This window comes from Stegodyphus dumicola, chromosome 10 (genome assembly GCF_044657685.1).
Source record: "Stegodyphus dumicola isolate Sdum_Otavi_A_Nest chromosome 10, ASM4465768v1".
In the NCBI taxonomy this organism is placed as follows: Eukaryota; Metazoa; Arthropoda; class Arachnida; order Araneae; family Eresidae; genus Stegodyphus; species Stegodyphus dumicola.
In genome coordinates this window covers 179,602,056-179,629,332 of record NC_140777.1, presented here as the reverse complement: position 1 = coordinate 179,629,332, position 27,277 = coordinate 179,602,056, and the positions used below count along the sequence as shown (strand labels likewise).

The window sequence follows — 27,277 nt, the reverse complement described above, 5'->3', positions numbered from 1 at the left end:
CATGTACACAGCATCCTGTTTAAACTTAAAAAAACATCTACGAATTGCACAATTTAGGCAACGAATCTACGATCTACGCACACCTCGCTTTAACCTTCTAAAACCTTAGACTCTATAATTGACCGAGCTATTGCGAAGAGCAATGTTGCCGGTTCCAAAATTAAAGCCCAAGGGCACTTGACATAAATAAATCCGGACTTGGAGAAAATCTCAGATGAGAAAACGGAGATAAGGGGAAGAAGAAAAGTACCAAAAGGAGCAAGACAATCCAATCGGACAAGTTCGCAAAAGGTGACGAGCGATCATAGCTTTCAAGGAGGACCCAAGACAATGGAAATCAATGACAACAATACGAGAAGATACACTACAGCAATAGTTCCAATGTCAAATTCAAATATAATTAAACAACATCAATCAGTAGTGCTAAATACAACACAATACAAAACAACTATACAACACAATTTAAATACAATTATTCAACGAAGCAACAGAAGAACTTCAATCAAAATCAGATGCATTGGAAGTGTAAATAGCTAACGATTGAGGATCTAAGTGAAAAAATTGTCGTCTCCTCCCATGAAGGTATGGGCTGCAAGTGGTCTGACGCTTCTATCTTCGAAGAGAATTTCATAATTAAAAACTTGGGAGTAATTAACAAAGTCACATTGCACAGCTTTGTTGAAGAATTTTTCATTAGATCTTCTGATGTAATCTGGAATCGTATCAAGTTTTAAGTCTCTGTGTAAAAGTTTATTGCGGATAAGATAGTGAGAATCAGTAATAATGCGCAGAAATTTGTTTTGCACTACTTGTAATTGATGCAGTTGAGTTTGAGTTACCGTGTTCCAAGCAGGAGCAGCATAACAAAGTATCGGTCGAATGCAAGTGGTATATATATGTTTTTTTGGTACGCAAGCTAAGATTTGAATATTTTCCAATGACCGGCAGAAATCTGCATATTATGCCCATGGCTTTGCTCTTGACACTATTAATGTGATTACACCATGTGAGCCTTTGGTTCAAAATAATTCCTAAGTATTTGGCCTTTGTGACCAGAGGAACAGCTTCCTGAAAAAGGTAGAGGTCTTTAAAAGCAATGTTTTTCTTAGTTTTGCTAAGAATTAAAAGTTGTGACTTGCTAGCATTGATTTTTACTCGCCAATTTGTGCACCAGTCTTCTACGGCATAGAGGTAATTTTGCATTTTGTCTATTGCATGATTAATTAGCTTGAATGGATTTAATTGCAATCGCCGTATCGTCGGCATAACATGCTAACAGAGAGTAATTGTCCAAACCAGGGTGAGGAAAATCTGATATGTAGAAAAGATATAGTACTGGACCGAGAATACTTCCTTGTGGGACGCTGGATCTTATAGGTTTTGAATTGGATTTTTCATTTCCTTGAGCGACGAAGAAAGTGCCGTTTTGCAAAAAGGAGAAGATCAGAAGAATGAGCTCTCTAGGAAGTCCCAAGTTGATAAGCTTGAAGACGAGCCCCTCATGCCAGACGCGGTCAAAGGCTTTTGCCACGTCCAGCATAAGGAGCGCAACACTTTGCTTGTTATGGAATGCAGATCCCACAAATTCTACAATTCTTACTAGTTGTCGAGTAGTACTGAGGTTTTTTCTGAATCCGTACTGATCATTAGGTAGCAGGTGAAGAAAAGGTTCCAATCTAGTGAGAATAAGTCTTTCATAAATTTTACCAAGGCTGGATAACAAACTGATAGGACGATAGCCATCAGGCTTAGTCACATCTTTACCCGGTTTGGGAAGAAGAAAGATCTTGGCTTGCTTCCAAGGATCAGGGAAATAGTTGAGAGCAAGACAAGCGTTGAGAATACTAGCGAATTTACTGATAAGTTTTCTAGGTAAGTTACGAAGCATTTTATTTGTAATTTGATCACTTCCAGGAGCTTTTTTGATGTTGAGATATTTAATAATATTAGTAATTTCCATAGGAGAAGTAAGCCTTGGGATGTTATGAGCCGAAGAAGAATGAAGCCAGGAATACACATAGTTTTCGAGAACATCTTTAAAGGTCAGATTCATAGGCTCCATATTAGGAGTAAACTGCTTTTCCAGGTATTCAGCGAAAATATCGACTTTATCTTTAAGTGAGTAGGCAATTTTAGTATCCGTATGAATAGGTCTATTATTAATACTACTTCTTTTAAGATTTTGAAGATACTTCCACAGAGAACCATCATTAATATTAAGTTTAGATATAAAATCTTCTCTTGTTTCCTTTTTAAAATCAGTGATAAGTTTCTTGATTCTTCTATTAAAAATATTGATTTCTCTTTTAAGGGCAGGGTCCCAGTTACAGTGCCAAAGCTTCAGCAATCGGTTTCTTTCTTTGATAATGTCTCTGATACTGCGAGGAAGTCGAATATTATTGTTAGTTAATTGAATGGTAACTGTAGCATCTCTGAAAGCCTTCAGTATACTGTCAGTGAAGATATGAATGGCAAGATCGATATCCTCTTTGGTAGAAAGTGAAGTGAAAATAGGAGGATGTTTGATTAAGATATTGTGAAAAGTAATCCAGTCAGTATTATTTCTGGTAATAGGAGGGTTTTCTTTAGAAACACCAAGAGAAGCAATGACAGGTACATGATCAGATGTAAGTTCTGCCTTGACTTCCAAGGAAATAGGGATAGAAGTATTTGTAAGGATAATATCCAAGATGTCCGAGAGATTTGGAGAGGCAGGACGATAAGTGGCTTCAGAAGGTACATGTAATGCGACAGGATGATTGCAGATAAAATTATGCATAATACATCCATTGGTGTTAGAACGACGACATCCCCATTCGAGGTGCTTAGCATTCATGTCTCCGGCGATAATAACTTGCTGATCTTCAGGAAGTAAGTTTTTTAACATATTTTCAGAAAGTCGGTTTCGTGGTGGATTATAAATAGCCGTAAAATGGATGGTACCAAATTGTGGGAGTATAACAGCAACAGTCACACTTTCGAATCCAGAAGCAGAGTTTGTCGAGACAAGACAGGATTGCAGAGAGTTTTTAACAAAAATTGCAGTTCCTCCTCTTCTTTGTGAAAGTCTATCACCTCTGTAGGTGCGATAATTAGCAATATACAGTCTATCGGCAGGAACAACATGCGTTTCAGAGATCATGCCAATATCTGTGTTATATTCTATAAAAAAGTCCGAAAGTTCATCAATTTTGTTAACAATGCCAGCAGCATTCCAATAGCAAAGTTTAAGCGAATCTGACTTATTGAATATGCTGGTCAGAATTAGTTTCATCTGATACTGTATTAGTGGCATTTTGACGGATGTTTTGCGCAAGGAGTTGTATTCCTGAGTTTTTCAGGAAGGTGACTAGAGTATTAAGGTCATCAAATATCTTTTTTGCTTCTGCAATAAGATTTGGAGAAGGATTGTTATTAGCTTTGATGGCTTCAGCAAAAGACTTATTGATAATAAACCTATCAGCATATGATTTGATTTGTTCTTTTTTAGCTTGCTTCGAAAACTTTTCACAACCTTTAAATGAAGCTGTGTGGTCTAGACCACAATTTGCACATTTAGCAGGTGCATTCTTGTCTTTTTGACAGGTTCTTGAGTCATGGTTATCACCACATTTAACACATCTAAAGTCATTGTGGCAAGCAGCTTGTGAATGGTGAAATCCTTGACATCGGAAGCACTGGACTGGGCCAGAGCGTCCTTTATATGGTTCGACTTTGATATGTAATCCACAAATTTTGGTTTCTTTAGAAATTTCTTTAGATTTTTCATTTTTCTTCAGAGTGATAAGAAAAAGTGGAAATTTTTTAACTTCTCCTTTAAATCTACGAGAGAGTTGACTGACACTTATAACTTCGTAATTTTTGCTTAAAAGTTCTTCTTTGATTTCATCAGGATCTGTGTCCATTGTAAGATGACGGAAGACCACTTTATGATTCTTCTCATCAGGCAAGAGAAAGGAGTGATATTTAATTTCCTTTTTGTTCAGAACACTTGTCATTTCTCTATGAATGTTGACATGAGAGACTTTAATTTTAAAGCCTTCTTTTTGAATGTAACCTGTGTAATCAGATTTGTCTGATAATTTATGTTCTGCAAATAACGCTTTTAGTTCTTTCCAATCAAATTTTTTATCATTTATATAAATGGCAGGTGGCGCTTTGCCTTTTTTGTTTTGATCGTTTTGTATTTCTTCATTTATCTGAGATTCATTTGGAACAACAGGATTAGTGTCCATTGATTCTTGACTATTAATGGAAGGACTAACAACTGGTTTGAGCTGAGAAGGATTAATGGGAAGAAAATGACCCTTTTTCCTTTTACCCACTCTACGATCTCTTTTGGGTTTCTATTCAGTTTCGTTACCTGAACTATCCGTTTCTTGTTCGAAAGGAATTTCAGTTGAATTGTCTTTATTTGGCTTATTAGGTGAGCCTTTCATACGTTTTCTTTTGACAATTTTCCATTCATTTTCTGTAGGTGTAGAAGGAGTTTCTTCTTGATGTTCTAATAACTCTTCAATTTCTTTGTGAGCAGTAATTAAGGCATCATACACTTTTTGAAGTAGATCAAATTCTTTGTCTTCTTTGATAGAAAGATTTCCATTTTGTTTCTTAACTCTCAGCTCCTCAACAGTAGCCGCAAAAACTTTGGTTCCATCATTCATAAGCAAATTAATGGAGTCCGGCGCTCCGGAACCAGACCCACACGAAGGTGTTCTGGATGAGCTGGCGGGACTTCACAAGGCCCTTGTCTTCAGCACTGATAGTCAAAGCTAAAGAGTAACAATCCAAAACAGTAAAAAATCGAAGGATCGAAATCCAACAATTCAGTGATGAACGATCAGTGGCACAAGATAAGCAACCACAAAGCGAAAACGCAGACGATCCCACCACACCGAGGCGGGAAAACACGTCATCGAAGTACGGGTAGAACACGCAGGTGCAACTCGCAGGTGGAAAAGAGCAACGTCGACAGACAACCTACCCTTACCGCTGCTCCACTAATCCCATCTAAAACCAGGCCGAAATTCTCATAATATAGCCTTCAGACCGGCGCGATCCGAAAGAGTTTTGCCCCCTCTTTGACATTTTCCTAATGAGAAAAGTCGTTAGTCCCCCTCCATGGATGAAGTAAAATTTACATGTTTGTTCGACGCTTACGTCCCATAGTAGAGGGCTTGCTAGATTTGCAATTTTTTCGATGATTATTTTCCTTTCATTTAAATGAAGTTCTAAATAAATAGTGCATAAATAAATATGCAGTACTGGATGCATATCCAGTGCACAATTTATTTAGAACAAAATGTATGCAATGTTTATATTTCACTCACTATTTCTAATCAATCTCGTAAATAATTTGTGAATTTTTTAACTTTGTTTTCACTCTTCATTTATATTCGCGTATTTTCGTATTAGAAATTAGAAAGCGAGAACAAAATTTAACAAAATGTAGTAAATACGAACTAGATTTGTAAGTCTGCAGGCTGGAATGGGATTTTTAATAACATATGTTCATTAATAAAATAATGGTAATGACTAATTTAATGAAATAATAATATTTATTACCATTAGATGTTAGAATGAGATTCAATACAATTAGATTTTGAGATGAACTTACAGCAATAATAAAGCTTTACATAACAATGACAGAGATTTAAATCTGCTTTTTCCGATAATTTTGTTATTGTTGGGTTGAGGCGAGCAAACGTTTTTTCTTATGCGCATGCGTATGATGGCGCAGCTGTCTCTTCTCCCGACACATCCGTCATTCGAGCTTCGAGCGTAGGAAGATGCTGATATGTTATTTGCTGTGTGATACTCAATATGATTTCCTGTGTGATATCTTTATTCATTATTCATGTAAATAAAGTGTGTTGTCTTAAATCGATGCCTTCTTTACTGTAAATATTGGCCTCTGAAAAACAAATGGTAGCAGAGCGTGGTTTTGTCAAGAAGAATTGGATATTAGAGACCAAGTCGAAACCGAAACTTAGTGGAAGCCAAAAATGGAGAAGTGGAACGTTCCCGAATTAACTGGAGAGAACTATTTTATTTGGGCATTGAAAATTAAAGCTGCCTTATCACTGAAAAGACTTGACTCGGTAATTTCAACAGTAAAACCAGAAAATTTAGACGAGAAAGATGAAAGATTGTGGAATGAGAAAAACGCTGACGCCGTAGCATATATAAAACTTTCACTATCGGATCAACAGGCGCTTCAGTTCTCCACAGAAGAGAATGCAAAAATTCTTTGGGAAAAAATAAAGTCAACATTTACGGGACAAGCCGAAGATCGAAAAATAGATGCTGGTAATGAGTTAAAAAATTTAGAAATGAAGTTGCATGAGTCGGCTAATGATTATATCGCTAGAGCGAGAGGAATAGCAACTAAGTGTCAATCGCTAGGACTAGATGTATCTCCTCGGGAACTGGCGTTTTACACAGTCCGTGGACTTCGTGGGAAATTCTCTCGAATTAGGGAAATTGTAAAAACTCAGCGTGAAAAAACTATTGATGAAGTACTCGAGATACTCCGTGAGGAAGAGTCCGTTCACAATTCAACGAATGGGAAACGGCCTGATGGAAACAACGCAGAGGCGTTCATATCAAGAAGGAATAAAAACTATAAGCCAAGAATTTGTTACATTTGCCGACGGCCTGGTCACATCGCGAAGGACTGCTATTACAGAAACAAGAATCCAAAAAGTGAGTTATCCAAAGGTAACAAGGAAAGAATGAAGTTACAACCTACTAGTGTGAACGTTTCATCTCGTTCTGGTGAAATAGAAAATGATTTTGCTCTTCAACTTACGCGGGGAAAAAATGATGAATGTGATAAAATTTGGTTGCTGGATAGTGGTGCAACCGGACACATGGCAAAAGACTTCTTTTGGTTTCAGAATATTACACCAGAGGTGAGGGAAATTTACCAGGCAGGTAAACACTCAAAAATATATTCAGAAGGTATTGGTACTGTTAAAGCAAAAGCTATAAATACGAAGAATTCTAGTTTTATTAATTTAACTATTAGTAATGTTAGTTATATTCCTGATTTAAGAAATAACTTATTGTCACTCACTGCCTTAATGGATAAAGGATGTAAAATTGAATCAAGGAATAATTCTGTATTAGTTTTTAGTAGGTGTAATGAATTACTTTTTAAAGCATTTAAGAATAACGGTAGGCTTGAAGTTAATTTAGAACCATATTATAATTCTGAATCTTGCATTGCTAATGATTGTACTGGTAATAATTATGAGCTTTGGCATAGTAGATTGTGCCATTTAAATCCAAAATATATGCTTAAAATGAAAGAATACATTGATATTAATGATGTAAGTGATTTTAAGTGTGAAACTTGTGACATAAGTAAAATAACTAGAAAAAGTCATCCAAATATTGACATTAATCAGAGTTCAGAAATTTTAGAATTAATTCATTCGGATCTATGTGGCCCTGTTCAAACTGAATCAATTGGTGGGTCTAAATATTTTATGATCTTAGTGGATGATTTTTCTGGAATGTATTTTACTTATTTTCTTAAAAGCAAAAGTGAAGTGTTTGACGCATTTTGTAAATTTAAAGCTAAGTATGAAAATTTAACTGGTAAAAGAATTAAACGTTTGAGAACAGACAATGGTTTAGAATTTGTAAATCAACAATTAGATAATTATCTTGCTAATTCAGGTATTTTTCATGAAAAAACAATTCCATATAACAGTGAGAGTAATGGAAAAGCTGAACGAGCAAACAGAGTTCTTTTAGAAAGAGCTAGGACATTACTACATGAGAGTGAGCTTCCGGTAAAATTCTGGGCAGAAGCAATTAATTTTAGTACTCAAGTATCAAATTTAACACCCCGGAAAGGAAAAGAAAAAATTCCTTTAGAAATTTGGACTGGTAAAAAACCCAAAATAAACTATCTAAAAAGGTTTGGATGTGTGGCATACTTTCACATTCCGAAAGTAATGCGAAACAAATTTGACATACCAGGGAAAAGAGGGATACTGTTAGGATATGCTAGAGAAAGAAAAGGATATCGTATTTATGATATTGCAAGTAACAAACTAATTGAAGAACGATCAGTTAAATTTAACGAATCTTTAAAGGGTAGTAATTATATAGGAAAAAATAAAACCTTAGAAACTTGGGATATTGAAGAATTAGAAAGAAAGGGAAACGAATTAGATCAAAAACCACACCTCGAATTGGTTGTTACGGAAAATACTCAAGCAAGCGAATATGATGACTCATCGAATTTCGAAATCGGCGACATAAGCCGTTGTAGCGGGGGTGATGACAGGGGGAATAAAGTCCAAACATCTGATAGATAGCTATGAAAAAAGTAATAAATATGGAAATGAAATACCATTAAGACGATCCGAGAGGCTCAAATCAAAACAACTAGCGTCAAGTGTAATCAGTAATGTTCCGAATAATTTTTCAGAAGCAAAACAAAGTGCTAATTGGTATGACTGGAAATCCGCAATGGAAAATTAAATAGATTCATTACATAAACACGAAGTGTGGGAAATAGTAGAGAGGCCTGAAAAAACAAAATTAGTAAAAAGTAAGTGGGTGTATACTTTGAAGGAAGGAGACTCTGGGGAAGTAAAATATAAAGCGCGATTAGTAGCGGCTGGGTTTAATCAAATAAAAAATAAGGATTATACCGAATCATATTCACCAGTAGTTAACATTGAATGTTTTAGATTATTGCTTGCACTTTCAGCTAAATTAAACTTGACTGTTAAATTTTATGATGTAAAAACAGCGTACTTGTACAGTGACTTAAACGAGGATGTGTATATGACTCCTCCACCTGGTTATGAAAAACTGATTGGAGAAGGTAAAGTATGTAAATTGAAGAAAAGTATTTATGGGTTGCCTCAATCCGGTAGAAATTGGTATATGAAAATAAAAAATGAATTAGAAAAACTTGGGCTGGTACAGTTAGCATCTGATAATTGTATATTCATTTATAATGATACCAAAAACATTTTTATATTGTGTTTGTATGTTGATGATTTAGCTGTATTCTGTAATAATAAAGAAATGCTTGAAAATATTGTTTCTAAAATAAAAAATGTATTTGAGTTACATGAAAATACTAATTCAAAATTTTTAGGAATGCAAATAGAAAAACTTGAAAATGGTATATGTTTGTCTCAAACAGAATATATTGAATCTTTATTTACTAAACACAATCTGGAAAATTGTAAAGCAGTGAAAACGCCAATCGTTAAAGGGGCAGATAAAGGTTTTTCATGTACAAATGAAAAAATTGATGCAATTTTGTATCAGGAATTAATTGGGGAACTTTTATATTTAGCGAATAGAACGCGTCCTGATATATCATTTGTAACAACTTATTTGTCACAATTTAATCATGTACCAGAAAAAAGGCATTATCTTTTGGCTAAAAAGGTATTAAGGTATTTAAAAGGTACAAAAAATAAAAAACTTTTCTATAGCAATGATTTTGGAGTTTTAAATGCATATGCTGATGCTAGCTGGGGAAATGCAGAAAATGGTAAGTCATTTTCTGGTGGTACTATTTTACTAGGTGATTCATTAATTTCTTAATGTAATGTGTTATATATTGTTTGTATTTCATTTTTGTATTGAAAAAATGTTGCTCGCAGGAGGGGTGTGTTGGGTTGAGGCGAGCAAACGTTTTTTCTTATGCGCATGCGTATGATGGCGCAGCTGTCTCTTCTCCCGACACATCCGTCATTCGAGCTTCGAGCGTAGGAAGATGCTGATATGTTATTTGCTGTGTGATACTCAATATGATTTCCTGTGTGATATCTTTATTCATTATTCATGTAAATAAAGTGTGTTGTCCTAAATCGATGCCTTCTTTACTGTAAATATTGGCCTCTGAACAACAGTTATTATAATATAAAAATCAAAATTCGAGATACATTGGTCACGTTTAATAATTTAACTTTAACAAATATTACACTGGACTATCAGGCAAAGAAGGTATATCTTTAACGAGAATTTTTCTTTGTAAAATTGGCTTTTGTTTATGTTAGCAGAGAAAAAAAAATCCGTGACCTATACATGCAATCATCAAAAGAATTTTTAGAACAGTTTTAAATGTTCATGAAGAATTAATTATACGTCAATTTCTTTTCATAGGTAGAAATTTCATCTAAAACCATCGTTATATCCAATTGTTGAAGTCTATTTCATTTTCAACGAATATTCTATTTGCACATAATATATTTTTTAATTTATTTTAGAAAGAGTAATCCTTCACGTTTTCAAAAGAATAAGAACATACTGGGTGTTGACACAATGTAGTAAATCTGTTTTTCATATTTCTTCCAGTAATGAAAATGATTACCCTGGAATATTTTCAAAGCAAAATTAAGAAAACCGTTTACGCCAAATTTTGCATAAAGTATCTTCTCGTGTATTTTTTTATTTAAAGTGTGGAATTTTCTCTTTAAAAATATCAAAAATCATGAACGGAGCAAAATTAATTCATGAGAAATAACTTTGAAATGCAATAATTCCATCTTAATATGAAATATTGGAGAAAAGTGCAATACAGTTTATTTATTCACAAATAATCCCCCTCATATGCATAATTTATGTACTGTTGATTGAGAAATATAGGTTAGTAAATTAAACCGGTTATTTCAATACTTTTCCTTTATCAATATTTTTACGGGCTCTTCAGTAGAGCGGTAAAGGTGGCTGAACACTTGTAGCTCGCTTGGGTTTGAATCCCGGCTGAATAGTTGGATTCACGGTTTTTGTGTAACGTAAATGCAAGCCAGTTTCTCTTAGAAAGTCCTCCGAGAAGGCATAACTCCCCTTATACAGGTAATTTTTGTGTGCTTTGATGTAATTCAGTAAGCAAACAAAATTAATCCAATCAAACCCGAAGAATGGGTTGATTGCATGTGGAGTTTTCCACCAGGAACGTAAATGCGAGCAATTTTCTCTTATAAAGGTTTACACGAAAGCATCCATCCCCTTAAGCAGATAGCGTTCGCGTGCTTTTCCGTAATCCAATCCTATTTTTCATACATTTAATAGTAAGTTGACATACACCTTATTACAGACAAAATAACAACCTTTTTTAAAGATTTTTTTTATGAACTTGTCCGAATTCCCTTTATCTCTTGAGTAGTATAAGAATTTCAGCAAATAAAACTGGCCGAGATTTTATACAATGTAACTGATGTTTTGATTCAATTTAGGAGTAACGTGAGCTTTACTGATATTTAAATACTTTTTGGCAGATCTCATCCTAAAAGAGGGTCTAAAGATAAATTGATTTTATTTAATTTACAATCAATGAAAATCATTGAAAGCAATCACTGAATGAATGAAAATCACAAAAACTATTATGCATATAATTGTCTCTTATTTATCTTCTGATAAATCAGACAAAATTGCCTACATAATAGAAGCACTTTGAAAGAGTTAACAGTTCTTAAGGGTTTTATGCACTCCACAAAAAATGTCAAAATAAAATCTTATTATTCATAAGTATGAAAAGGAAGTAAACGATAAAAGCGGTTTTACCTATTTTCTAGAAGGGCATTAATTCTAAAATATTAATCTATTCTTATCTGTTATGATTAAAAAACATTAAATATGGTAAGCTTAAAGAGCGTACAAAATCACTGACGTTTTAATCATAGCAAAAGTCAGTTCTAAAAAAATTAGCATTAAAATTATGAGACAGATTGAGAAAGAGATGGCCTCTATTCGATTTTCGAGTATATTGGCGCGAGACGAAACCTGCGGTTTTTGCCAAAATGTAGCCAAACTGATAAGAAGAGGGAACTAATGCATAACCAGCGGCTACTCTGAGCAGCGACAATGGACCACCCAGAAATCTACAGATAGGAGATTTTTTAAAATGGGGAGGGCATGGATGGTACGACAATTGTACCAATGCCGGCGGCTGAGAAAGTCATTCTCCTGGTACAACTGCTGTACCAGCCGGCTTCAGAAGGTTAATAAAATAACATAACAACAATAAATTTCAAATAATACCATGTACACAGCATTCTGTTTCAAAAACAACAATAACGACAGAAATTCATACTAAAGTACCAATGAACATAACATTCTACAAAATAAGAATAAAATAAAATGCACTTACCATGAATTAATGCTTTTTCAAACAGCAGAAATAGCAATTTCATACCGCCGCGTAATCACTATCGTATTTGCATGACAGCCAGACATACTCCAGAAAATACGGTTCACAAATAAAAAAAAAAATAAAATAAATCACAAATCCCTACTTCTATCATGCATAGCCATTAAAAATAATCTCCCAAACCCTCTTTCCACACCTCCAAATACCCATTACCCCTCAACGGGATGGCCACAACGATATTTCCTTTTGCCGAACTTCAATTCAACAACTACCGTTTTATCTTTCCTTCCCATCTTCTCAGACACAGACGCGAATCAACGAGCTCCAGCGAAAGACTTTTCAACTTCAACAGGGTTGCCATAGAATACGCAATCGCGCCAAAAACCAGCGCAGAACACATATCGCCACATTTGGTGAAATTAGGGCGTATATCAGAGTTGTATCAAAATCACGATATCATCTACGTATAACAACCGAATTACATTTCAACTCTTATAAACACAATTACACCATTGTATTTTCTTAAAATGTAGATTTTCTAAAGTACTTTCAAATTCACAAAACCATTCACGGCCGCTTTGATGTAGACCGTAAATGGCCTTGTGTAATAAACACACTTTATTTTCCTCTTCAATAAATCCCTCTGGTTGGGTCATATATACTTTTTTATTTAGGTTTGCATATAAATATGCATTCTTTACATCTAACTGACAATTAGTCCATCCATATAAACATACCAGTATAGTGAAAAATATTCTTATGATTGAAAAATTTACTACAAGACTGTAAACGGTATTAAAATATTCCCTCTTTTCTGCCTGAATCCCTGTGCTACTAAACGTGCTTTGTATCTAACCACTTGATTCTTTTCATTTCTTTTTAGCATATAGACCCATTTGCTTCCTAGCATAGTTTTATTTTTTGGCTTTTCGACTAATTCCCAAACCTTTCTTTTCTTCATTTCAGTGTCAATTTCTTCTTTCATTGCCTTATCCCATTCTTCGGCATTTACTGATTTTCGTGCTTCTTTAAAATTTTGTGGGATAACAATTTCTACGGAATTTGCCTCTTCAGACACAGAGCTAGTCTCCTGTTCTACAAAATTAACTTTCCTCGAGTATTAGTTTTTTCCACTAAAATCAAACTTATCTTTTTCAACTTTCATATTTCTTGCCTCACAATACTTTTCAATATCATTATAGGATCTAAAACAGGTGTCTGTTCCCTCTACACAATAATATATGTCTGTACGTGTTCCGTCTGGCCTTTTAACTCCTTTTCTTTGCCAGTTTAAGTCTGATACTTCTCTCGGGGTAGATTTGTTATCCGACAACTTTATTTCTTCTCTAGAAGTTTCCTGTTCTTCATCTGATTCTGCTAATAGCTCAGATTCCTCTAGTCTTTTAAACTTAGTTTTTGATTTCTGGTCCAGGATGCCATTTGCTGCATTCAGTTTTTCATCAAACTTCACATTACAAGTTTCTATTAATTTGCGTTCTTCTGGTAGCCATATCCTATAACCCCTAGTTTCCTTCGCATATCCTACCATGATTCCTTCTTTGCACATTTGTAATTTATTTCTAATCTGTTTTGGCACACCAACATAGGCTTTACAACCAAATATTTTAAAATAAACAACACTGGGTTTTCTATTTAGGAACATTTCATAAGGGGTTCGGTTGCTTTTATGACATACTCTGTTCCACGTATGTATGAGCCAAGAGCTTCTGCCCACCATTCTTTTCCCATCATTAACCATAGCTTTAACTGCGTCTAATGCCATTCGGTTAAAATGTTCACATACACCATTCTCTTCTGGGGTGTACGCGTTTGCACGTTCAACACTAATTCCATTTTCGGCTAAGTACCCTTCGAATTGCCTGTTACAGAATTCCCCACCGTTATCGGTGCGTTTACTTATTAATTTTCTGTTCGTCAGTCTTTCCATTTGCTTATGATAATTCTTAAAGTTGTAGAACGATTCATTTTTATTTTTCATACAATACACTATTACACATTTATTTTCATACACACACTGTTACTAATCTACTATAGTCATTCACAATAGCAAGGAAATATTTACTCCCACCCTTAGATGGAACTGGGAGTAGGCCAAAAACGTCTAAATAAACCAACTGCAATGGTTTATCCGATCTCTTCGGAACAGTTTTGAAAGTTATTCTACTAGATTTAGCAATAATACATGGTTCACACACCTCTCCATTGGTTTTTCAATTTCTAGTAACCCTTTCACGCTTTGATTCTTACTAGTATTCTTAATATAATCAAAATTTATGTGGCTAAATCTTCAATGCCATAGCATCGCATCGTCTACTTTATTTAACTTTCCAATTTCTGCGCCGTAACCAGCTTCTTTTTTATCTGTTGCATATCTAAATGGTTTTACGTGATAAAGTCCATATCATTTAGCGTAGCATAATCTATTCCAATTATTAAAGTACATCCACATCTTCCCTTTTAAAATCACAAAATGAGCACCAGCCTTCTCTAACCTTGCTCCTGATAGTAAATTTCTCCTTAGATTTGGATTATATAACACATTATCTAAATCCAATTTATTCGATTGCCTACTTTTACTGAAAATTTGACAGTACCCTTTCCTAGTACTTTACTTTCACAATTTCTTACAGCTAAAGACATACGTATATCGTTTATTTCTTCAAAATTTGTCATTAAATTTCTATTATTACAGAAATGAGTTGTAGCTGCAGTATTTACGAGCCAATTAAATTTATCTGCGTTACCTCCTTTATCTGTAGTTGTTACATAACTTCCTACTAACATTAATTCTTTATCTTTAAACTGTCCATTTTTATTGTCTATTTTAAATGTCTGATTTTTACTTACATTTTCTTTACATTGAGCCATTAAGTGTCCAAATTTATGACATCTGAAACAAGGTTCTATTCTCATATTCCCCATTTTTTTCTTAGATTTATTTTTATTTTCAACTCTTTCCCTGCATATGAACTAATAGTATTAAACACGCTTACCTTGCTGTCTTCTAAATCAGCATTTACCTGGCGAAGTCGGCTTTCTTCCCTTACCAGTTCTTCAGCAATTCTTTTCCAGTGTAAAATCTTCGTCCTTCCATCTACAGATCAACTGTACAATGCCGGAGTATTCCTGGGGTAATTTCCTTATTGCCTGAAATCTTTTAAAAAGATCTGCCAAGTTGTTCATTTGGGGTATATCTAATACTAAAAAATTCATCCAGTAACTGAATTGTCCTTGCTCTTGTTTTAGGTTCAAATTGCTTCTGTAGAACTTCCCATGCTTCTTTACCACTTGAGCATTCTTGTATCAGTGGCCTGAACCAAGTTTTAATTCCATAATATAATGTAGTGAAGGCTCTATTCTCTCTCAATGTGAATTCCTGCTTTTCACGTCTTGTTGCACTTTTATCTAATTCTTCTTCTTTGTCTTCTATGAAGCTCCAACAATTTCTATCCAGTAGCAGCATTTTCATACCGACTTTTCATTGATGCCAGTTGTCATGGTTTAACAGCTCAAAACCTTCAGGTAGTAATGACATCTTCAATTAAGTGCGAGCACAACAACTTGAACAAACTTCTAAGACAGGTCAGCTTCTTCTCGTGGATAACAGCCCTCTTCACCTACATTCCTTCAATGCTGAGTTGAACTGGGTAACAGGTCATAACCCTATTGGCGCTGGGCTCATAACCCCATTGGCAGTGGCAATAAAGGCAGAGCATATTTTGCTTCCCTTAAATAAAGTTAAGACTAAATAAAATTCATGCTTTATTCCGTAAATTAAAATAAAATAAGCTAACGTTGTAGCCTTTACATTTAAAATCATTTGAGTGAAAGAAAATTATAGAATTATGCTAACTCATCATAACACATTCGCTGATACCGGCGTACATATAATACTCGGCCAACCCGCAGATCTTGACATCAGCGGCAACCACGTTAGCTTACCGCCGATTGACCTGTGATCAAAATTTGCATAAGGAAAAACTAAAGCCAACAGTCATGAAGTGTCAAGTCAGCAACTTGAAGAGGAAGAAAAACTTCACAAAGGCTGCACGGAGGATAGGGCTGATGATTTTGCAGACAATTCCAACAGAATCCTTAGCTGTTATAAGAGAAAACACTCAAAGTTCTTTTCTTTTGGAGCAGGACTTGTAACCCCATGTTATTGCAGTTGGAGAAATGACTCAGTACATCAAAAAATTCTTACTATGATGGCAACTGGGGTCTGGTTTTGGGAAGGGTGGGTGCCATGTGAGTACACAAGCCAATCCAGAAGCAAAAAGTGCTGTTAATTTAGCAGCAGGAAGAAATTTTCTGAAAATTCGCATCCAAAAGCAAAGGATGGTCTTGAAAACTTAAGAGCATTGTAAAGAATTAAATCCGACTAGCTGAAGATCTTGAAGTAAGATTAAGTCATAACAAACTGAAGTTCCTTATGTACTGCTAAATATCTAAAAAAAAAAAAGAAAGAAAGAAAGAAAGAGAAAACTTGGGGAAAATTTGGCAATGTCATTTACTTTCCGAAATACTCTCCGAAAATAGTTGCCTCTGATGGCTTCCAGATGATTGTTAACGAGATGAGTTTTTAAATTAATTTCAAGTATTATCAACATATCTCTAAGTTACTGTTCTTGATAAACCATGATGCCTGATGATGAAAACGTAAATTTTTCTTTTTCTCCCTAGTTAAAGTTCTGTGAATGGAACTTGCACATTAGCGCAACTACATTGGTGCAGTTTGGCGAACTGGTAAAAGATCAAATGAAAATTGGCAATTTTGGAGACATTTTGCAAAATTATCGATATTTGTCATAAGTCAGCAAGTATCAACATATCCAAAGAAAACATGCTTTTGCAATTTAAAAAAGAAATTTAAATGAGGATTATGATATATTAAAAAGTAAAATTTTTATCGAAATCCTACTGTAATTTTTTTGCTTTCTTCTTCCCTTGTACTTAACAGTGTTTGTATTTAAAAAAGCAATGCATAATTTTGATCACTAAGTAAAAATATTTAAACAAGTACTACTAGGAAATCATAGAAAAAAATTAATGTTTATGAAATATAAAACTGGTTTTCTAAGGTGTATCGAGGACTTGATCATAATCGAACTTAGCTTTAAGTTCCCCATTTTGAACAGTGAAAAGCATTGCAAGCGTGCAAAGAAGTTGTAAACCAGAACTAAGACTGGAATGCAAGTAGTTGTAGTGGTACGTGTGTATGCGAGTGATGATGTGTTTTGTACATAATGAATTAGAATGTAATTAAATACAGTGTCTTGTAAACTCCAGCTCTCATGATTCCCAAACAGCCTGATAAGAGTGGAGTTCCATAACCATCCAAAGATAATAGCTACCAGGTAGATGAGCATGTGTTGTCTTCCAAGGTCAAGGTATTTACAGGATGTTCCATCCACCGGACCTGCTGCTGATACAACCAGGTTACCAAAGAAACCTACTGTGCCATATTTGCATCGGTCCAGTAGAATTCGACGTTCCCCAGATAGGCTGCAATTATGAAAAAGGGGGGAGGGATGTGGTGTATTGAGAACTAAATCATAATCGAACTTAAAGCTAGCACAGCACCAAGCATCGCAAGCACGCGGAAGAGTTGTAAAGCAGAACTAACATTGGAATACAAGTAGTTGTAGTGATACATGTGTATGCGACTGATGACGTGTTCTGTACATAATAAATTAGAATGTAATTAAATACAGTGTCTTGTGAAATAATTACCCACAAAGATATACAACATCCTCCCCTATGTTGGCATTAAATTAGTAAGAATATGCTATTATTTACAAAAATGTGTACTCACACACACACATATATATGTGTGATATATATACATATATACATAGAGAAGAAGACAAAAGTTCAATTTATAAAAATTATGAAAGAACTAACAAGTTCAAAATTAGCACCTAGTGCTAATTAATTTTAAAAGTTAAGATTAAAATACCTAGTAAAAGCTGTAAAAATATTTGGACTCTACCTATCTTTGTTTCTGAATTATATCGCAAAAGAAAAAATTTTAACAATAAGATTAAAACCGAAATTGCTAAATACATAAAAATGGCAACCTAGGAGTATCAAAAACATAGGTTAATCTCTTTTATTCACAGCTTCAAACAGAAATTGTCAAGGAAAAATGTTTTGAAGCTCCAAACCGAGTTGATTAAATAGATAAGCTGAAACAAGTTTTGTTGCAACAAATTCACAGAGACTTTGAACGCCAAAGCGAACTTAAATTTTTTGAGGTACTGAGACAAATGTACAATCTCATTCAATTTGTCTCTTTTCCTGACATGTTTCAGCTGTCCAAAGTCACAAAAATATTGAAAGTTGAAATAAATAATACTAACTCGATACAAAAAAATAAACCAATAAGCTATCTAAATATCAGTAAAATGATAAAATACAAGAAAAATTCTAAAAGGTAATTTGACATTCTAGAATAAAATAAATGCAAAAGAAAAATTGTAATAATAAAAAATACTAAAAGTAAGCTCACAATATTTTTAATCATGAAAATTAATTTGATTGTTCTATGTAGGAATAATTTCCTAGAACGTATTTCCTTTTCTTCACATCACTACGGATGTGACAAGCACCTCACAATTCTATATACATTGGTCACATATTAAATAAGAGAAGATAAAGCTAAATGAGAAGACGTGAGTTACCTAGGCAAGAACAAGAAAAGTAAATGTGCACTTCATCTAGGATCGGACTACTTTGTCAAATTTTTTATTGGTGATTGGTCAAGAGCTTTAAAACACTGTTCATTGCAAATGAAAGTACGGCAGTACAGATTATGAATGAAGAAGTAGCTAAAATAAAATTGGAAATTAAAAAGACTCTTGTCAAATTAAGTTAGTAATTTATGTGCTTTTCTTTCTTATTTTATACCTTACGTGCATGTATAAAGTAATAAAAATAAATCAACATTAGGCTATTTATTAAGTTGTGATGTTTATAAACTTAAATACTAAAAGCACTATTATAAAGATAACAGATTTCACAAAAAACATTCATCTCTTACCCTCCTCCTCAATTTAAAAACAAAAAAAAACTCTCTATTGTTTTCGGTAGTTTTAGGACTTTTTCCAATTCTCATGATGAAGACTACATTATTCATAAGAAAAACTTCAGACTATCATTCTATTAAGACATGCCTTAAAACAACACTGTTAAAATAATTTTAATTACTACAGAAATGTTCTTCATATTTATACAACATAACGTATGCATTCATTTTTACAAATTTAAAAAAGTATTCAATTATATCAATGTTAACATTTGTTATCAAAATGTAGGGAGGAAAAAGAAGCTATATTACCTTTTGTAAAATGCAAGACGCATGGTAAGCACAATCAATAATTAAATCAAACTTAACATTTGTTACCAAACGGCAGGGGAAAATAAAGCTATTTTAGCTTTTGTGAAATGTAAAACATGGATGAACACAATCAATATTACAGATTTAATACAAAATAAGTTCTTTAACACGAGATAAAATACTTTCGATCATATCAAAAGTGACGAGAGCTTTTTCAAAAACCTCTTTCTGGAAGTTCAGTGGGATATTCGGCAATACTTCATTGTTAACAGAAACAGTTGTATTTACAGACTTCTGTTTCTTTGCTTCACGAGCATCCTTTGCAACTTGCTTGTAATGAGCCCTTGACAAATCAAGACCAGTAGCCAAAGGATGGATAAAATTTTCTTTTATAAAGTCTATCATATCCCATACCCCAGTTTGACCAAGATTGTTCAGATCTTTTAATAAGAGATATCTAAGGAAATTTAAAGCAGTAACTATTTTATCACAATTTTCAAGAATATCAGTTTCAACACCATCGCTTAAAGTAAAAATTTTTCTCATAATTAAGTTTAAGTTTCTTCCTACAAAGTAATCACCAATAACATTTCCAGTTAAAGTTTCATGCACATAATTCTTGCATAAATTAATAACTAATCCTTGGACACCAGAATGATTTATGGTGGTAATCACCTGCATAATTAAATGATATCGACTTTTCCAATCACATTTACTTATGTAACTCAAAAACAGGTTGACTGATGTTTTACGGCGAGTTTCTATTTGGCAATAAATTGCAACATTTAGAAGTGCAACTGGAAAACGAGTAGAGATTTCCAACTCTATGTAATCATATGAAAGCTCAAATTCCTTAAACTTATCAATGAAAGATTGAGCTAATTTTAGTCCTTTAAATAAAACTAAATTTTCTTTCCTTGACAAAAGGATAATAACATATTCCATGTACTTTACAAATACATATTGATGGCTGTAAACGTATGGTTGGAAATCTAATGCAACATTTTCAACAAATAGTAAGTATGCTAGATTTGCAAAAGCTAGTTTTGGTATTTGATCAACATCTTGTTCATCCTGAGTAGAATCATGTGTCTTGGTTGAGATTCTATCATAACTGAATAAGTTAATAACATTTCGAGTAATTTTTAACAAACACTTTACATATTTTTCACATAATACTCGTATTGTGCTTTTTGGTCGAGCCTCTGACTCCACATAAAGATCATGATATAAAAATGGATGATGAAAAAGTTTTATTATATGCTTTTGCAAAATTTCTTGTTGATGAGCTACGCGATCAATAAAATAATGTTCTTTCTTTGACAGTGTTTCATGTGAAACTTCATCTACAAAAGGTTCTAAAAAAAGGTAATAATTTTCTAATACATAATTTGTATCAATGACAGATGAATCTGCATCTAAAAAAAGTTTTTCATCTCCTTCAAGATCTAAATCTTCTGGCAAAGGCAAAGTTTGAATGTGAGCATTTAATGTAGATAATACCCATTCTAAAGATTTACCTCGTTTCCCAGGAACCTTCTTTAATACTCTTTGCAACGGATCCAACAACAGACAAAAATATGAATGATCCTTAAAGGAGTCAGCTTCCTCCATTAGTGCTATAATAAGTTCTTTGGGATTACCTCTGTCAACAAGATGGAGTAGTATTTTTTTGCAAAGAGTAACATCAGATTCCTCTTGAACCAAGTCATTTGTTTTTAATGTTGAACAGATATTACTAACTAAATTCCACACATTATTTGTCACCTCATTATCATTTTCCAGATTTTTAAGGATCTCAAGTACTTTCTCAAATTTCTTTTCTTTCAGTAAAGTTGTAATATCAGCTTCAAATGAAACTCCCATTTTCTTCAGGTTTCAGAGTATAAACTGTAATAAAATAATAATTACATAAAAATATTATAATTATAAAATGAGAAATTTAATAAAATATTTTTCACAATTCATTCTGGCACTGTTTATAGCGCATGACATGAATTATTACTAAAATGAAAAACAATGGTATACACACACCTGAAGGAAAGTTTTCAAATTCAATATTTTCTGCCTATCTTTCAGTTACAACTTCAAATGTAATTCCAGACTTGTATTGTTGTAAATTTAAGTAAATATTTCTTTTTATTTCATTGTGTTTTGATTTTTATGAACTTTCTAGAATTATGTAATGTTTATTTTGCATATCTTATGTAATAATTAATTGTATACTTTTGTTTAATTAAATTTGTGGCTGTGTTTTGTGTTTATCCATGTGTTATGCTGTAGATCTTTTAAATCTGAATCAATCAACTTTTGAACTGTCCAGACAATTTAATTAAAATTTAAGATATGAGTAAAACTTTTTCTAATAATATCTTATGATTTCTTACAAAACTGTAGGCAAAAGTTTCCAGAAAATGCATTTTGGAAGCCCTTAGGTGTGACTCTCTTGAAGCTTCCCATAATTCCCATTTCTCTATAATTATGGCTACACTGGAGCTGAGAGTCAATCAGTTTAGTTATTCAGTTCAGAGTCATGCAACTGTACTTAACTCTTGTTTTCTCATTACTGTTTTAGACTTTCTCTGGTAATGAGTCTACTAATTTGCAATATACCCATCACATACATGTCTACCTGCCTTTATGTTGCTCTCCTTGAAATATTTACAATTGCTTACCTGCCTATAACAGTCACATTCTCTTTTAATAAAGAATCAATTTCTTTCAGCTCACCAGTGGCCGAGCAGAAAAGTTGTTGAACACTAGCTCGGTCTGATGTTCGAATCCCGCGAATGGGCTGACTGCATGGATGTTTTTGTGGTTTTCCCCATGTGTAACGTGCATACGAGGCAGCTTTCCTTAGAAAGTCCTCTGTGAAGGCAATTCCTCCCCTTAAGGCAGATAGCCCTCGAAGCTTTGTTATAATCACATAAACCAAACCAAACGGCTCATCCAGAACAATTTTTTTAGATTTCTACACACCCAAAGCTCACAATGATATATCAACATCGAAAAAATATCTTAATATGCACTAAGTGTGTAAAATATATATTTGTAAAACTTAAAACTCTTACTAAACTATTTATTAATAAAACCAAGTATATTTGTTTCGCTTTTTTTTCCCTCTCAAAAATGATAAAATTTCACAAGTATTGAAAATTTTAATATAACAGAGCAAATTAAATAAATATTTATTTATGTTTTTTATTTTGCATTCCTGTACATTTTATAATATTTTAAATGCATGTGTAATAACTAAATTATCAGCAAGTTATTTCAGTGTGTCACAAGGTTTCTAACTTTTTCAATCAGATGTAACTCTCAGAGACCTTTCACAGAATGGATTTCATCTAATACACTTTATCACTCTAACATTATTTTCCAAGTTATTTATTGAGAGATTACATGAATAGTCATATTAACCTCTTCGTCGTCCGTAACGCTTCTAGCGCGTTCAAGTGAAACTTCTGCAGGGCACCCATAACACGTTATAAGCGTTCTTCTACATTTTGAAACTTTTAAACATTTAAAATGCTTTCTAAATGTTTACTTGTTTGAGTTTTTATTTTTGTTTGTTCTAATACCTCCTAGAGGGCAGCACTAATCAGGCATTCTATTTCTAATTGAATTTGTCTGGGGTTTTATGAATATTCGCACCATTTTACATAAGATACAAGACAGTGAGAGATGGCTTCAACATCTACTCAGCAGAAAAAGAGAAAAAATGAGGTTGTGAATTGGAAAGACAAGAAGGATATATGTTTGATGAGTACAGTCCATAATAACTCGATGATTGATGTTGGAACACGGAAAAGAACTGTAAAAAAAACCAATAATTGTAAAAGATTACAACAACAAAATGGGAGGAGTGGACTGCCCGGAACAGATGTTATCAAATAATCCTGCTGTCAGAGATATTATTTTTCCATTATGCTTTATTTCTTATAATTTTACTTAATATTCATTGACATTAAGCCACTACGAAAGCTATGTATGGAAAGTTATGATGTACAGAGAAAACAACATTACACACTACGAAAAACAGACGGCCGCTGGGAAGAAATTTTCGCGGACAGGACGGCGAAAAGGTTAACAGAATAACTAATGCATGAAATTAAATGTAATTCAAAGATGAAATAGCTACATAACATTTGCTTGTACCCAGAAAACTGTCCACAAACATCATTTGTTAGATCCCACATTTCTTCCTTTATAGCCATATGAATAATTTATTTTTAGTATCAGGAGTTAACATTTACTGAATTTTGTGAAGAAAAGCTTGCTTCAAATGAATCACAACATGATAATTGATTGGAATAATTGGTACTTATGTATTAACGCCACCGCAGCAAAAGTTGCGCTGATGCGCCAATAAAAGGCAATCCTGTTGTTTGCACACAGTTATCTTTTGGATTCCTTTTTGCCTTGTTGTTTGCTGATTTTTGACGCCATTTTTTAGTGCTACGAAAATACGTCTCTGGGATATGGCAAACACAGAAGAAGATGCAATTTTATTTTTTCAGGAGCAAAATATTTTATCAAAAAAACGAAAATGTACCAATTTGCATGATATGAAACTTTATTTTGGTGAACGTACGTTTTGGAAATGTAATTTAAGACAGTGTGATCAGCAAGTGGGACTTGGAAAAGACAACTGGTCTGAATGGAGCAGAATTCCATTTTGTTTAGCTTTGAGATTCATATACTGCTGGTGCGAGGAGTTGATGTCGATTAAATTTTGTGAAAAGCAACTTGATTTATCGGATAAAACAGTTATAAGATTGGAACAATCACATGCATGAATTATGTGTCTTGGATATGGAGAATAAACTAAACAAGAAGGTAGGTGGACCAGATTGCATTGTGGAAATTGATGAAAGTTTGTTTACTAAGTGTAAAAATAATTGTGGTCGAGTATTACTCGAACAGTAGGTGTTTGGTGGTATACGTAGAGAGACAAATAATTTGTTTGTTGTCACTGTTCCTAATAGAACTGGCTCTACTCTTCTTAATAAAATTATTAAAAACATTGCAGATGGCAGCACAATTTATTCTGACAGTTGGAAAGGTTACCAAATAAATAGAATAGAAAAAGAAGGATTCCTTTATGCTGAAGTTAATCATAAATACAATTTTATTGATCCTGATACAAAAGTTCATACACAAACAATTGAGAGAATGTGGGACAGTGCTAAATGGAGGAACAAGGGACATAGGGGGACAGCGAGACATCATTTATAATCTTATTTAGCAGAGTTCATATGGCGACAGCATCAGGTCAAAGAAAATGTTTTGAATAGCAAAATATAGACTGTTTTGAAATAGAGAGAAAATGTTTATAAATAGAGACTGTTTTGAATTTATGTTAAACTTTACATCGGCCCATTTTCCACCGAAATCCAACTGACTACTTTGATTTTAAATAAAGTGTTTTGATTTTTTAAAGTGTTTTTATTTTAAATAAAGTATTTTAATTTATGATTTGTCGTGAAAATTTTAGGTGTAGAATGGCGGCACTTAAAATGTGCAACTGCGCTGCCATTAATACATAAGTGGCACACAAATGTGCAACTGCGGTGACATTAATACATAAGTACCGAATAATTATATAAGAAAGATATGTGTCAATCTTAACCTTAAAAATCAATGGGCACAACAAAACTGTAAAATCTGATGGAAACTAGATCGGAAAAAAAAAAGGGGGTCATGCTCTCCCACCACAATCGGTTTCTGGAGGATTTTGTCATGGAATTAGAGAATGCTCATTTTCATTCTGGATCAATACATTTTGCCTAATATTAACATAGTTTAAGCAGAAAACAAATAAACTCTCTTTGTGTGTATTGTTATTAAAACACAGGAAATAACTAATTTTGTGCAGATTATTTAAACAGGAGAGATAACTAAACTTGTTTCGTACAGACTGCTACAAAAGCATATGCACTTGTTTTTTATGAATTATCAGTGGATTATTGTTTTCAGTGTTTTTTTTTGGGGGGGTGATAAAATAAATTTCTAACAATAACATTTTTTTACAGTAAATTCCTAAAAATGCATCAAGAAAGAATATGATGCTTCAATCAAGAATTGTGTGCAGACAGTTTGTTTAAAGTGCAGATTCAGATGATTCTGGTTCTGAATAAGAGTGGTAATCCACAAACAATCCACCAGTCTCAGAAGATTTTTGGAGCTGCTCGGGAATAAATAGAGAAAACGCTCCAAATAGTATAGCATACATAGTATATATGCTACACTAAAATATCAAATTTATCAACAAAAGCACAACATAAAAGCCAAACATGAGGCAGTAAAATTGCATTTATGTATTGTTACCCGATCATAGTCCCATCTGCAAGCACATACAGAGGCATGCAGTCACTGAGCATGATGCTGGCCCATATTGCACCTTGATACTGTGTCTTGGATAGCAGTCCCTTTACTTGATATTTTCTAGGCAATAAATAGTACCACTCTAACAGCGGATCAGTTGGCATCTGTAAGCCAATGACAGACTGAAGCTACTGTCCAAGAATATTACACAAGCCTAATAACTGTAATGCTCATGACACCATTGCAGATGGGCGGTACGATGCTGTCTGAACAATATGGCACACACAACAGATCTACAGGTATATAGTCCTCCTTCTCCCAAACATCTAACTACAGTTTTTCAGGGGATCCATTATCCAGTAGCAACAAGAAAAACATTCACCACCAGCTAAGCTGTGATGCATGGGTTTCTTTTTGGCAATAGGGCAATGTACCTCCCTCCTGCAGGTGTCCATCAACACCTGACATTAGAAAAAAAAAGCAACAAAGTAACAATTCTTGATAGAGACTTAACACACGTTAGAAGTTAGAACCCATCGGGAATTAGGAAAAAGAAAAATACTTTACAACAATGTTGTATGTGCTTCATCAGCTACATATACAGCGTAATGTGGTGTGAAAATTTTGCAATGTACCCCTTCATAAAGGAAAATATTTTGAAAGCTATCACACTTTAATATATATATATATATATATATATATATATATATATATATTAGAAAAGTAGCTTCGATTTATTCAACATTACATGCTTTGTGGGTTAAAATAAAATGTTAATAGCAATTAATAGAGATACCAAGATGAGAAGAATCACCATAATTTTCAACTAATTTTCAAAACTAGTTTTGAAGGCTTGAATATGGAACATCTTCCTTCAGCTCCAATGGCAAAGGAGATGTCTATACTCAAATTATAACAACAGACTAGAAAATTCAAGAAAGTTCTGTTAAGGAAAGAAATTACTATAAAAGAAATTGAAATTGGAAAGAAATTGATAGAAATCGAAAATAGTTATGATATAATTTCCTCATGGAAAATGCTTTCATGCTTTTCCAAAGACTTATTCGTCTACCAAGTAACCCTCATTGGAGGAATTATGATTATAATAAACAACGAAATCTGAAAACACAATATGGCTTTCTGCAGTGTGTCTCTTGCCTAGAACAATACAATCATATAAGAACAGTGCAACCGTCATTGCTGTTTTTTTAAATCCTTTGGATTATAGCTTCCTTAATGTACGGTTGGACCTGGAAATGAAAGTAGATAAGAAGGAAATGAGTCTATAGCAAATAAGAACTATAGCTTTGGAAACAATTGAGCAACGTTTTCCGGCTGAGGAATAGATACATGTATATACGGATGGCTCTTTGACCGATAGGATCCAGGGGGCTGGAGCTGGAGTTTTTAGCAAGCTTTTCAGTTTCTACATACATGTAGGGGCTTACTCCACTCAC

At 33.6% G+C, this 27,277-nt stretch overlaps 1 protein-coding gene across 7 annotated transcripts in view; it reads right to left on the bottom strand.

The window, feature by feature from the left end:
• Window positions 1–19,337: 19,337 nt before the first annotated feature.
• Window positions 19,338–27,277, bottom strand: part of LOC118187862 (glomulin) — a 31,199-nt gene continuing 23,259 nt past the window's right edge. For all 7 annotated transcript variants that reach the window (XM_035358181.2, XM_035358252.2, XM_085825939.1 and 4 more), the window contains one exon: window positions 19,338–21,383. In XM_035358181.2, coding sequence (XP_035214072.1) covers window positions 19,638–21,359 — 1,722 coding nt within the window. In that variant the 5' untranslated portion in view covers window positions 21,360–21,383 and the 3' untranslated portion in view covers window positions 19,338–19,637. The remainder of the gene's footprint in view (window positions 21,384–27,277) is intronic.